Raw genomic sequence first — 13,963 nt, forward strand, 5'->3', positions numbered from 1 at the left:
CAATGTGGAGAGAAGATTGCTGTTGGTAGCTCCTCACAATTGCTGAGCAGGGACCGGTCGCACACACACAAACTTGAATGTGCAGACATGCGAAAGCCCTCCTTAGAAGACTTGAGTGACTAAAAGGTCCCCACTGACAAGCAAACAGCTACAAGAAGAAAAGTGCCACAGTAACCAACAGCCTCTCTCGCGCACCCTCCCTCTGCACGCCGTCTGCTTCTCCCTCCGATCTCCCCACGTCTCCTCCCCATCCCTCTGCTACGCGCTCCTGCTGGCAGCAGAGAGGCCCCAGGAAGAGGATACGTTCTCTGCGCCGTGTGCGGGGCTCAGATAAGGGCCCCAGCAGCATGAGCCACTGGCTCTTTCCTGCTCGCCAACCCCCCCAGGTGCTGGCCACTCATAGGGGTGGGGACGTGGCTGCCCACAGGAGAAGTGCTGGGGCCCAGGACAGACGAAGGGGACGGAGGGACCTTTAAAAGGCCTTGTGAAAAGGGAAACCCAAAAATAGGACCGCGACTCTGATGCCAACACATGGCGGCAGTGGGTGCCACGTAGCAGAGGGAAGCAAACGCTATTAGGATGAGAAGAGAGCGTTTGCATTTTACAAGCCCTTGTAATTCAGTATTCCAGTGCTCCGTAGTTTGCTGCTGAAAACGGCAACAAATTTCTCCAACTCTGTGCTGTCACAGTCTGCCTAATTTATAAAAGAGAAGCAATATTCCTAGCTGCATAAAGACTATACTAGTTTAGTATTGTGAATGCTGTGTCAGCAATGAGAACTTCGAGTGTCCAGGGATTAAAGACTGCATATGGTAGGAAACTAGCACAATGATACAGGGCTATATTTAAGAGTAGATATCACCAGGTAGGGACAGAGGTCTACATACTTTAAACAAGGATATGGCTTTAAAGGCATCTTGTCTCTAAATGAATGAATAAATAAATAAGTCAACCAAAAATGCTGAGCATAACTAATGGGAATATCAACATTTCTTCCATATAAATAGCTTTATTCAAACATGTGAAAATTGCAGCACTTTAAAAGAATAGGCATTGCCACATGCTGGAAATCTATTCATGCTGCTGTATTTGGGACGCATTGTAAACACATCCTCTTGATAACTACTGATTTGTTTTGCTCTACATACAGCTCTTTTAAAACTCTGTTCTTGAATGCTCCCTTTTAGAAAAGATGATTCACCCAATCAGGATGGCAGGAATGAAAATCTTTTTTAAAATCCGTCCTGAAGCACACTTTATTGCACTTGACTTTATTCTGTGGTTGAAGTACTGACTGTCCAATCCATCACCAGTTATGTGGCGGAAAAGGGGAAAAAAAGAATAACAGCATTAACGTCCTCTGAGGGTTCTGTGTTACACGAGCTGTATGCAAAACGAACCTGAAAGTGGTCCATTACAGGCACTGGCCGATGGATAATATCAGGCCAATATTGGGAATAGGTCTGATTGTGCGGCCGTGTTCTCATTGTCCTGCCACTATTATAAATTTGGCGGTGGCCAGGGTGTATGGATCGGGCCCCGCAATCCCTGGCTGCGTCTCCCTGACGAGGAAAGGAGGTCTGCAGTGCCATCCTTCATACCACTCACGTAGGCGGACAGCAAAACAGGTGGTTCCCCCGCTCTACAGAGCTCAGCATGCTTTAATTGGGACCTTTACATTTCATATTACAACATACGAAATAAGCCTGAAATTACCAAATGGAACAAACCAACAGTATCAATGGGCTCTAATTTTGTACACCACTGTACTTTTTCTTCCTTCACGTAAGAACCCAGAACTGCATCACAGATGAACAGAAAACGCATTTCCTACGTCCTACGTAAAGGGCTAGCCGCAGGAAAGGGTGCTAAATGAAGGATTTGAAAGAGCAGAATAATGTAGGACAAGCTCTCTAGGGTACCGTCCAACAATGGTGAGGATAATGCCCAGAAAGCGATTCCGTTTTATGTTAAATGACACAACAACAGTCTAACAAGATGCATAATGGGAGTCTATTCAGTACAACACTGCAACCTGTGCACTGCCTTCTTTATAGCCAAAAGATGGCTAGCTAACTAACACACACACACTATTTATATATATATAAATACCCCACAGTGCACTCACTGACCACTTAAACTATGCCAGGGGGTATTCAACACCCCACTGAAGTGGATAAAAAAAAAAGAATCAAACGAGGAAGGGAGAGGGGCAGAAGGTGAGTGTGAATGTATCTGTGAGCCCAAAAGGTGCGCGTGAGTGTTCCTGGTGAGAAGGAATGCGTTTGGTTGCCACAGAGGCCTCTGCCTCACCCACTCACACCCACAAACGGTGAAGACACCATTTACTTATTACCACTAAACCCCGTTTGGGTTATCACCACTAAACCCTGTTTGGGTTATCGCCACTAAACCCCGCTTGCTTTACATCTGTAAAGTGCTTGCCTTTCCAAGCTCCCCCCAGGAGCCCGGGTGTCAGCGCCAAGATGGAGGAGGCACCGTTTATTCGCCATGCTGCCGTGATTTATTCGATTAAGAAGGGGCAGTGATTAAACGCGCGGCGGGGCGCCTCAGCATCAGCAGCGGCTCTCAGGAGCAGCAGGCGGTTAGCTTCACGCTCTGCACTGTAATCACCCTGCCATGGCAGTCCTGCCCAGGCCTGGGGCGGGAATACCACACGGCCAGCGCGCTCAGCACACTGCGCCCCCCCCACAGCACTAATCTGTATGTGTCGATGGGTTGGCACAGGCAGGCAGCCACAGAGTGATCGGCTGTGGGGGAGGGGCAGACCGGTTAGCAGGGAAGGGGCGGGCAGGGCGGCTGTCACTTTGGCCCATTTCTCTATTATTCTACGGCAGCAGCAACAGCACCCTGTCAACAGTGCGAGAGAGGCCGTGCTTTTGTTTGAGGCAATTAGATGTTATCGGATAGCGAATTAAGGCTCCCTGACTTCAAACAAAACATGCCTTCTGAGTGCAAGTGGTCGGTTACTGCATTACCACAAAAGCGTAACATGCCAGATCACATGGCTGTGCAAATTTACCTTAGCGCTTACTCAGAAGCTCTGAGCAGCATTATGGTCACATAGTGAATGGCTTTCTAATTTTGTTAGCCCAGATAATGGCACAACCCAGATCTTTAATTACACAAAATAAACTGTTTCAAGAAAATAAAAGCTAGCAGTTTGCTGAAGATACAGTATGCATGCACAATGCACTACTTTAATGAGCAAAATCCACTTAATACTGACAATTTATCAAATAACCATCTTTCCTTTTTTGCCACACATTTACATACTTTTAGCTTTTTTGGAATGATGGTTGGTCTTTGCATGAGAAACTGATGGAAACATTTTCCTCAGCCACACAAAAAAATCTAAAAAAATGTATGAATTATATATTGCAATGGACCCAACAAAAAATAAATAAAACTATTGATTTGTTTATACTGACAAGTATTTTACCATTGTTGTGTGTTGTAAACTTTATATCTTTATATTTTATATCTGATATTGGACATACTTTTGTCGAATTGGTAAATTGAACACCGCTATTCCACTACGCACGGAGCTCATTCTTAAGCAGGAAGTTCTGCGTCGTCAGCAGTGGTTCGGTACCACTGCCCCGCCCAACGGGTGTCTCCCTGGCGTCCAAAGAAGACGCTGCCTCGTCCCATTGCCACATCTGCCAAGTGGCCAAGCTGATTCGGCGTGCTACTCGTTTGGGGGCGGGGCTGCATCGGGGGAATGGGCGAGCGAGTCATCGGGCGATCCTTCATGAAGACGGGCGTGGGCGGACTACGAGTGGCCACATGTGCTGGCCGCTAGTCGCGCTGCTTTGTGTCTGCATGGGTGTAGGAGTGAGAGAGGCCATCAAAGGTTACGCCAACACTGAGAAGCAAGCTCAATAGAGACGTGGGAGATCCTAGCAGGAGATCAGTGAACGCGCTGCATCTCAGGCCAAGCATGGGCTGCTAAGCATTATTACATACAAAATAAACAATCAAGTCAGGCTGAGTTCACGTCAGCAGGATGCTTAAACTATATAAACCATTTAGTAAAAATAAATAAATAACCACCCACACCCACCCCCACCTAAAGCACGTATCTGCCAAAACCTCCTCACTCTGAGAACAGTAGCAAATGCCAAACCCACTAATTAATGGAAAAATATCTCCAACACTTACTAACACCCAACTTGGGGCTTACTCAACTGACCCTAACATCTTGAACTAAACTCCAGCAACAGGTTGCAAACAAGCAAAGAAACAACAATAAATGCACCAAGCTAAATAATTGATAAATGGTCTCAGAGCACAGGTGATGGGCATAGGTTGAAATTTTCTAAATTTCCTTAACAGATTCCCGGATTCTGGTGCTGCCCAGTAAACCAAGCAATAAATGAGCAATTAAACTTGATGTTTGACCTATTTTGTGGAAAACAAACAAATATTATTTCACCCCAGGTTACCCAACGAAGCCAGAAATCTATCTATTTCAAACGCACGAGCAAAGTGACAAAGAAATTCCTGAAATGCATGAAATTGCAGGGAGGAAAAAAAAACCCAAAGTGTAGGCCTTGGTGATCCACCTTTGACGCGAACAGCAGTGGTAAAAAATGACTAAGTTTGGTTGATGTATGGAGCAGGCGGGAGTCCATTTATCAGCAGGCCCTCAGCGGTCGCCCGCAAGGGGCCCTCAAGTCACAGGCCGCGACGCTCTCCTTTTGACTGATTAATTAGCCAATCACAGGACATTTTTCACCAGCGGCAGGAGGGTTTATTTCAGCTAATGCTGGGGCTTGGCTAACCGAGCCACGTTCACGCAAACTCGGCTCTTTCTTCTTGCGCCTGCTAGAGTGGAGGGGCTGCCGAGAGGGCAGGAGAGATAAATCAAAGCCACACTTCCCCTCCTACAGCCGTGCACTCTACAGCCTAACGAAACCCCCCAAGGGGAGAGGGGGAAGAGACAGAGGGAGGGAGAGGGAAAGCTGAAGAGACAGACTGAAAGCAAGAAATGCAGTAAAGAAGATGTCACAACTGCGAGGTAGCCATCATCTCTCTTCGTCCATTCACACTAGATTTCTATGAAACTCCATAACATTCGCTTATTCACTTGGTCATCCAGAAACCAAGCCCAACATCTCATTTCATTTTAGATACATATCAGGCATGCAGATGAGTTAAGCTGAGACAAACCTTACTGTAAAAAAAAAAAAAGTTCAGATATCTGGGATATACATATAATGATGTGCAATAGTAGTATATGGAAAATGTTATACTAGACTGAAGTGTAAAAAGAAATACTACACAGGATGGGGTACGGACTACTGACGGTTCAGTAGCAAAAGTAACAGAAACCTCTCACCCAGGTCTACTGCCCATGTCTTCCTACAGGGTGCAGGTCTCCCCCAGGCCACGAGGTGCGGCTGGAACCCACTATAGCCACCAGACACAGAGACGTTACGCCAAATGGCCCTGCACCCACATCACAGAGGACAAGACAGGTGACAAAGAAATTTCCAAAACATACCAAGTCAGGCCTTCCAAACCTGCCGCGTGCAGACTAAAAGATTCTACTTTTGCCAAATGTGCCATGCAAAGTTTAACTGACTTTTATTCACAGCCCTGGGGAAGTGCAATTAAGTATCATTAAAACTGGCAGTGAGATGAAAGAAAATGTAATTGAACATGAAACAGAACAGTATGATTTCCTTGTAATACACACTGCTCCTTGCTCTCCTGGCTCACTTAAATAGGGTAAAGGGGCATGCAGTGGTCAGGGGTGAGCTAGGACAGGGTTTCGAAAGTGTGTGTGTGCGCGCGCGTGTGTCAGGGACTACTGTGACATGAGATAAGGGGCTGGCAGGAAGCTGAGTGAAGAGGGAGGAAACCCTCCCCGTGTAAGAGGTGGGAAAGATCGCTGCCAAGTCCAGGAGCGATCAGCCTTGCGGCACTCTGTCCGCGAGATACTCCAGGGGCCGGGCTGCGGACCTCCTACCTGCTCCGGACTCAGAACGGGAGAATAATGACTCAGTAGTGCTTCAGTGTGCAAGGCATGAACACGATGCTTCACAAGAAGTGAGCTGTACGTCACGTTAGGAGTGTGACTCACTGCCATACAAAGCTTTTCCTGCACAACATGGCACTAGCCTGGGGGCTAATGGAGCTTAGTCAGAGAACCATGCATTTCCCATGTACAAAATGCTCTTCTGGACTAAACACCCTTAAAGGCACACAATGTGCACAATATGACCCCTCTGCCTCCCTCATGCACGAACGCGCACGAACGCACACGCACGCACAAACACACACGCACAAACACACACGCACACACGCGCGCTCCTTCCTCTGCAGGCCCAAGTGTCTACTTTTTTCTGCGCTTGCCACCAGACCTGGCCACACAGTCTCCTGGGATGCCATTGTGATTCTGCTCAGATTGATTTTCGATCCGGTCAATGAAGTCCCACCTGAACAGCACAATAACAAACCGGAACTAAACGATTACTGGAGAAGGGGGGGTAAAAAAACCCCACTGCTAACATTTCCAATTTTGGGCAGCGTAATGGTGGCTATTGTGAAGTGCATACTGTGAGGCGAGGAGGCGGTTCAGGGTGTTTACTGAGAAGTGAGGATTTCAAACATCAATTTATTGCAGTCACAGTAAAGAACTTCAGACATACCTGAAATCCACTCTGTGCCTCTTCATTTATGACAATGAAATAGTCTGTGTTTAAATGATCAACCTACATAAATTGGTGAACGCCAATCGCTCTTATGATGAATCATTTTTTCAGCTTTGCAATCAATGTGCAAATATCCAACGACAAAAATAAGCAGTGCTAAATTACCAGACCACATCAAACTAACAAATATAGCCAAGCTTTCTCTGCATGCCTATGGGCAATGTTTTGCATTTTCATTGAGTAAACACTGGAGCTTAGCAACTATACCACTGAAATGAAAACAGGGGATATCAGACTTCACCTGCATCCAACACTAGAGCCTAGATGTCAACAGGCTTTCATTTTTTCACCTTGATGACTGTCTGTACTGTACGATAACCAAAATACTTTACGTATGTGTAAGGAATGATCTAAACTATATTACTATTATCTGATCCCCCAAAAGCAAGGCCTGAAGAACAAAGTGAGGAGGGAAAGCACACTGATGTTTATGCAAAACAAAAAGCTGTAAATGAGATGCACAGAAGCCAGGTGACAAACCCAGAATCAGGGCAAAGAAGCAGCACGGAGACAACTATGGGCCTCTAATGGCTATGAGACACACTGTCGCCACCAAGCTCGGTTCATTCTACTGAGCCAAGCAGCCACATAAGCCAAAATCACCTTGAGGGGCGCTCATCTGTTAATGGGCTTTCTGAACTTTGCCTGTGTGGCACGCAAGAGCATGGCTTGGCAATGTTAAACACCGTGGGCAGGCCGCTGCAGCCAGGGTGGCGCCTTCAAAGTAGATGGAACAGGTATCAGGAATATTGCCAAGCACTCCATTCCACTTCAGTTTCTTGTCAAATGTGTAAATGCCTCATCGCTGATTTACTGTCTCTCAATCACAATTTCCATCAGGATTCTTTAACAAGACTAAAGATATCAAGTGGAGGTTCTTGGTGCTAGAAGATAAAAGTTGTTTTTTTTTTTTTTTAAGTGTTCAAGGACAAAGTGGGTGAGACAAGCACATCATACCTCATCCTGATTGCTCGTCTGCTTTAATCGTTTCCCAAAGATGCAAGCAAGGTCTGTCTCACTGCGATTTGATAGGTCCTTTCCTATGAGAAATATTAAAGAGGGTAAAACTTTAAATAGACCTCTGAGATTTAAAAAAAAACAACAGAATTTATGAATCCCCAAGCCATAAAGATTTATATGCGACACAAGGCTTTTGTACCCGAGTAAAGCATTACTTACAACATGCTTGGTGCAACCTGACCTATTAACTTTAACGAGGAAAAAAAAAACAGTGACAAACTCAGAGGTGGACACAGAGAACAGCCCTTACTGAGAACCACCTTCTTCTTGCTAAAAGGGTCTTCGAATTTTGCAGATTTTACGCATTCTGTAACATGAAAAGTGAATGTCTAGGCTGTGACCTGATGACAAATGAATTCTGGGGGGGGGGCGGAGGTTGCAGCAGTTTTGAACTCATGCCGAGAGGAAAGGTTTTAAAAGCAAAGGAGGGTGCACTGCATGGTCACAGGGGATGAAACGGATGAAAAAAAACAAAACGAAGCAGGAGTGGACCCCGCCTCATGCCTCCTGCGTTCCAGTGGCTCAAAGGCTCCAGGAGAACCCCGGGCGGCCCGCTCGGCCCTCGGGCCGAGCTGACCAGCTGCATCCTCTTCCTCCAAGCAGCGCCTGATAACGCCTGGTTATTTATTGCTCCAAGAGCTCTGGCTCTCTGGCTTTCAAAGGGGGAGCCCTCGCCTCCCCGCAACCAAGCAACCCTGTAGGGAGGCGAGACAAAAGGCCAGCGCAGCCTATTGATCCAGTGGAAATCAAACACGAGTCCAAAATTACCCTCGCCACAGCCGGAGCAGCAGTCCGAGGAGACGCGCCGGCTCCATGGGCACGCGGCCGTGCCAGCGAGTGGTTTTAGGGCTCAGGTTTTCCCGCTTTTTCCAGCATGGTTCCAGGGCACCGGCAGGATGTGTTGGTATGCTGGAGCAGTGGAGGTGTAGTGGAAATCCTGCTGGGAGCAGTAGTCAAGGTCACCGTTGGAACACTGGCCAAACCAGATCTGCGATCAGAGAGGCCCTTTTGGATCAACTTGCTAATCTGACAACCAGCAAACTAACTGTCTTAAAAGAGACTCGGACAGGATCAAAGCTTTGCTCTCACGTTTCAGCGGAAAGAAAAAGGGCTTCAAAACGCAAATCTTTCCCCTTGGCATTTGTGGTACTTTCTCAACTGACAGAAAACGATCACAGTAAAACGGGGGTGTTCCTTTAACTGTAGGAATCAACCACAAGGAAGCTAACAGAAATGAAACCAACATTCACTGGATATGAAGGGATTTGAAATAAAAAGGGGAAAAAAAAAATAGGCCAATTATTTGTCAAAGAGTCCAAAACTGGTTTATGCATCTAGTGTATAATGGATTGGCCTACTCAGTCACACAGATGATGAAGTACTGTAGCTCGGCGGTGCACATCAAGAACTTCTGAATCTGTTGATAAATGGGCAGCCAATTAAATCTGGGTTACTGTTTTACACTAGGGTGGGCAGTGGAGATGCCAGTGCCTTTCTCCAGCGCTGAAAGCCATCAATCTGCACCAATGCCTGCATCAGAGCTGGGTGGAGCGGGGCAGGGGAGAGACGGGTGGAGCGGGGCAGGGGGGAGACGGGTGGAGCGGGGCAGGGGAGAGACGGGTGGAGCGGGGCAGGGGGGAGACGGGTGGAGCGGGGCAGGGGGGAGACGGGTGGAGCGGGGCAGGGGGGAGACGGGTGGAGCGGGGCAGGCTGTAATAAAAACCCATTCCTCATTTATGGACATTCTAAGCGGGCAGTTGCATTCTGATGCATCATAACACGTGGGGTTTATTGCCTTGGATGTAGTCAGCTCCGAGTGTCTGTTCGTTACTCTGGCTCACAATTGGTGGCTGGGGCTCAGTGCTCCTCCCCCTGTGTCCCTGTTTGTGTCAAACTGAAATGGGTTACATGCCTTTGCACTGCGAAGCCCTTCTGAACCTCAGGAGATGGCGTATTGCATAAGCACCTGCTAAATGCAGGCTGCCACTCGCTATATATGCTATGGGTTCATCTCCGCCAAATCCTTTACACAGCAGTGGGTGAAGATGCTCCACACACAGCAACAAATTCATACAGGCACTATAGCTGTGCCAGTAGACTTGATGCCATTACACGGTTAAACTCCTATAACAAATCTTACCCAACAAGTTGCAGTAACTAACATTACCATGGGACATGCACCCTTGAGTTTGTTATGGTGTTGGATGCTAAGTAATATACAAGGCTATTAGTCTCATGTTAGACACTGATTGCTAAGCAACAATGTTAGCATCTGTGCATTACTCTTGGTAACTAAAGGACAAAAGGCTGAAGTGCTGGTTCTACTTGCTAATTTTAATCCTAGTAGCAGGTGATGGGGACTGACGACATGTCATCAGAGATGGGGGCAACGGAGGCAACAGAAAGAAGATCTCTCCCAAACGCTAGGACAAGCAAGGGCCTTGAAACTTGAGAATAAGCTCCTGCAAGACACTACACTTTCAGGTGAATTCCTTAACATTTGTTATCAGTTATACCGTGATGTCAAAGACAGAAAATGGCCTTCTGAACTTAAGCAATGCTTTTGTCATAGTGCGCGTTTTGTGTATTCAAAGTGGGTCCACCCCAAGACAACTATAAGTTAAGATTGCACTGAGGTCAGAAAAGTAGTCCAAGGCTGATAACAAGGTTTGTCTGGGGACAAGCACTATCCCTTGTGAGTTGTCTAACTTTGGGAATATCCACTTTCACCCTATCTGTAAGGACAGCAACCTTCCATCTCGCAGCTAAATAAAGCACCTGGAATCACAGAAGCGAGGACGACAGCAGCGGCAGTGGCGATGTTGTCAGACTCGCCGTTATCTGCGAAGCTCATCAGGCGCTGACAGAGGCCATTTTGAGCCGTGAATGCGTTGGGCCGTGCTCCTCACGGGAAACAGGAAGTCATGCTTTTAGGCCGTGCACAACGGCAACTACTCAGGTGATAAGAGATGAGAGCCCTTTTCCCCCACATTCCTGGAATTTTTCAAAAAACAAGTGGGTGGAGGGGGGAGGGGGGCGAGAGTCACTAAAAATACAACCATTAAAAGGGTCATGAGCACTGCCTTGCTTCTGGATCACTGACACAACATTCCAGGCAACGTCAAACCCACACAACACATTCATCGGTGCGCAGGTCGAGCCGGTGAGGGCCAGTTCCTCTTGGCACGTTCCTGTCTAATTGTCCAGGTGAGCTGTAAGCCACTCCCCGTTGCCATGGCAGCTCGCCGGTTAAGCTGACCACGCTCTGCCGGCAAGCTAATCTACTGCAGCACTGACCCGTGAGCTGCCGCTCCTCCTGCCAGAGGACTCCAGGGAGGCGTGGGGGCGGGTCATGTTGCCATGGGAACATTCGTCTCAGTAACTAGGCAGCAACGAATAACAGCTCCTCGAACATAGGCTAGCGGTGCCTGCAGACGCAGACGGCTTGATCAAAAGTGGACGGCACACCTGACTCTTTCAGAGAGGCAAGAGTAATAATGTTTTTCTCAACATAAAAACTGTAAAGTCAATTAACCGCATGTACGGACTGACTGTACGTAAAAACCTAATGTAAAAATAGGAAAGAAAAAGAAAAGCCTTCACAGAAGATACCAGCCCAGCCCAACAAAGGGGTCGTCATTATAGCACAACCGTAATGTGTCGTTTCCACAGCCATAGTCTCACCTTTGGTGAATTTCATGTAATGGACCCTCTTTTTAGAGGTCTTTGATTTTTTCTCCAGACTGAAACCTTGCATCTCTTCCTGGGTGGGTTCTGCAAACATAGAAAATGATTTTTGACTTTTAAAGCTGAACTGCAGCAGGCTATAAACCTGTCAAAATAAATAAATGGTTTTGACATTACTCATAAATCCAGAACTAAAGCCCTAGTTAATGTGCTCCCTACTCCTACACACTAGATCTCCTTAGTGATCTGACAATTAGCTGAAGTTAAAGTGAGCTAAAGGATGGGGAAAAAACCTAGCATTGGGAGGATTCATTATGGCTAAATGTTTACCAGCCCTTTCCATAAGGCATTATTATAAATGACATCTTTTTAATGGAAAACAAAAAAAGCAAACTCCTTGAGACAGTCCAATTGCTAGTTATGTCACATGTGTTACCATAGCACCACCTTGTGGTATTTCAAGGTGTACGCGTCAAAATTAACAGAATAAACACTGCAAATATATTACTTATGATCACTTAAAAAAATAAGGTCGGGTTTATCAGACCCAGATTAAGTCTAAACATATCTTATAAACATATTAAGTCTAAACTAAAAATACCTTATTCACATATCTGCCCCTGAAATTTAATAGTATGCATTTTAATATTTTATTAGTTTAAGAAACAGATTTACTTAAGAAGCAGACCGACTTTAATTTGCAGGATGACATTAACATGAGTCACCTTCAGGGTTCTGTCTGTGGCAGTTGTTGAGTTCAGCAAGTAGCTGATTAAAATCCTCTTGATGGGCAATCCAATTATCCTAGACAACACAAATAGTCGATATAACTGATCATAAAGGGGTTTACATTCTTGAATCAAAGTACAATAATTACACTAAAATAATTAGAAGAATAATTATACCTCAGAAGACCAGTGCAGCATCTTACCTCGTTATAGACCGTGGTACCTAAACCCATGTTGTTGTTCTTCACTTTAACTTTGATGTGCTCTGTTGCGCCCTGCTCGCTTTTGCCAAGACCCTGTCATATACAAACCAGGAAGACCACAATCCAATCATCAGTGAGCATTCCTGGTCTACCGAAGTGACAGACATCCTCAGAGCAGACAAAATGTCAAAGCCTAGTCTATGGACAGGTAACTTCCTATGGAGAAGTATGAACATTCCTCTTCATCACTCTTTGATAAACTGCTAAAAAGCCTTGCAAATTGTTCCTGACACAATACAAATAGACACCTTATCCCGTCATTCCCACTTCATGAATGACACTTTCTATACTCACCAGAAACTTTATTAGTAATGTCACTTTGTGTGCAGTTATAGTCTGTCTTCTCTGCTGCCAGACACAGCTCCTCCAGACCTTCTTCAATGGTCAGTTTCTGGCCATTGGGACTACTCGCTGGATATTACTGGGAGGCAATCTACAACCCAGCAGTGAGACTGATGTGTAAAGGGTCCAGCAACACCCATAACCGTGTCACTTTTTTGTCCCTGTTAACGCTTTGTTGACAGGTAGTCAGAAACTGACCACTGATGAAGATGGTTGAGGGCAGCAGACAAATTACGCATATCAAAAGATGTACAACATGGTTACAGTTTGCAACCACTGTAGTCTACATTACTCATGAATGTCCATAACTGTACAGATGCCTTGTCTACAATTACCTGTACACAATAGCCTACTTAATTTAAACAACTGGACCCAGCCAAAACATTTCCCTAGAGCAAGACCTATGACAGCCGAACTGCGCTGTTTCACGATTACAATTTGAATAGCAGCTTTAGTCTGAGTAAAGTCGAATAATTTAGTTGGCTAATGTAAGCAAATACCTTTCCCTTAGACCAGCCCATTCGTTCCAGCATCTTCTGCCCGAATTTCGACTCATCTTTGCTCCATGCGCTGTTCCTCGGGTCTACGGACCACTTCTGTTTACGACGAGCTAATAAATAAAGCACGATCAGCAGTTTGATTTACATTTATGGCATTTAGTTTGATCACTTACCATAAACGTACGATCACATAAACGGTTCAAATATTTTTGTGCTTAACTAACTAGCGTAAGCTAGCCATTATAGCATGACTAACAAAGCTTGTTTAAACATAAAGTAATTGTTTAACAAGTCTTTTAAAAATTAAACATACGATTATGAAATGTCACGGGTCTGCTATGAGTAAACACACTTTGTGCAGATGATAAAACCCCCACATCATTATTATAAATAATAACGCACAAAAGATTTATGTTCAACAACAGCTGCTATATCGTGTAACCTAAGAATATTTGGCTAGCCAGCTAGTTAGCTAGCACACACGCTAAACTGAAAAGATGTGCGAAACATTTGTAAACAACTTTTCTTTTTAGGTTATATTGGACTAAAACATGCACATAAACAGCACTTTATGTCACACACACGTTATGTGCACCTGTAATATTATAACTCGGGGGTTTACCCTACACTAACTTACGTTCAGCAAGCATGGACATTCTGCGGATCCGGTACACATGGTC

General features: G+C 45.6%; 1 protein-coding gene across 1 annotated transcript in view; it reads right to left on the minus strand.

Annotated features, from left to right (window-relative positions):
* The window catches only part of pinx1 (PIN2 (TERF1) interacting telomerase inhibitor 1), a 19,336-nt gene extending 5,373 nt beyond the window's left edge, over positions 1-13,963 (minus strand). The window contains exons 1-6 of the mRNA XM_035524677.2: positions 13,921-13,963; positions 13,284-13,393; positions 12,382-12,474; positions 12,176-12,254; positions 11,448-11,537; positions 7,701-7,783 (exon numbers count right to left, since the gene is read on the minus strand). Of these exons, the coding sequence (XP_035380570.1) occupies positions 7,701-7,783; positions 11,448-11,537; positions 12,176-12,254; positions 12,382-12,474; positions 13,284-13,393; positions 13,921-13,939 (474 nt within the window). The 5' untranslated portion in view covers positions 13,940-13,963. The remainder of the gene's footprint in view (positions 1-7,700; positions 7,784-11,447; positions 11,538-12,175; positions 12,255-12,381; positions 12,475-13,283; positions 13,394-13,920) is intronic.

Source organism: Electrophorus electricus, chromosome 7 (genome assembly GCF_041902795.1).
Source record: "Electrophorus electricus isolate QZ-2024a chromosome 7, ASM4190279v1, whole genome shotgun sequence".
Classification (NCBI taxonomy): Eukaryota; Metazoa; Chordata; class Actinopteri; order Gymnotiformes; family Gymnotidae; genus Electrophorus; species Electrophorus electricus.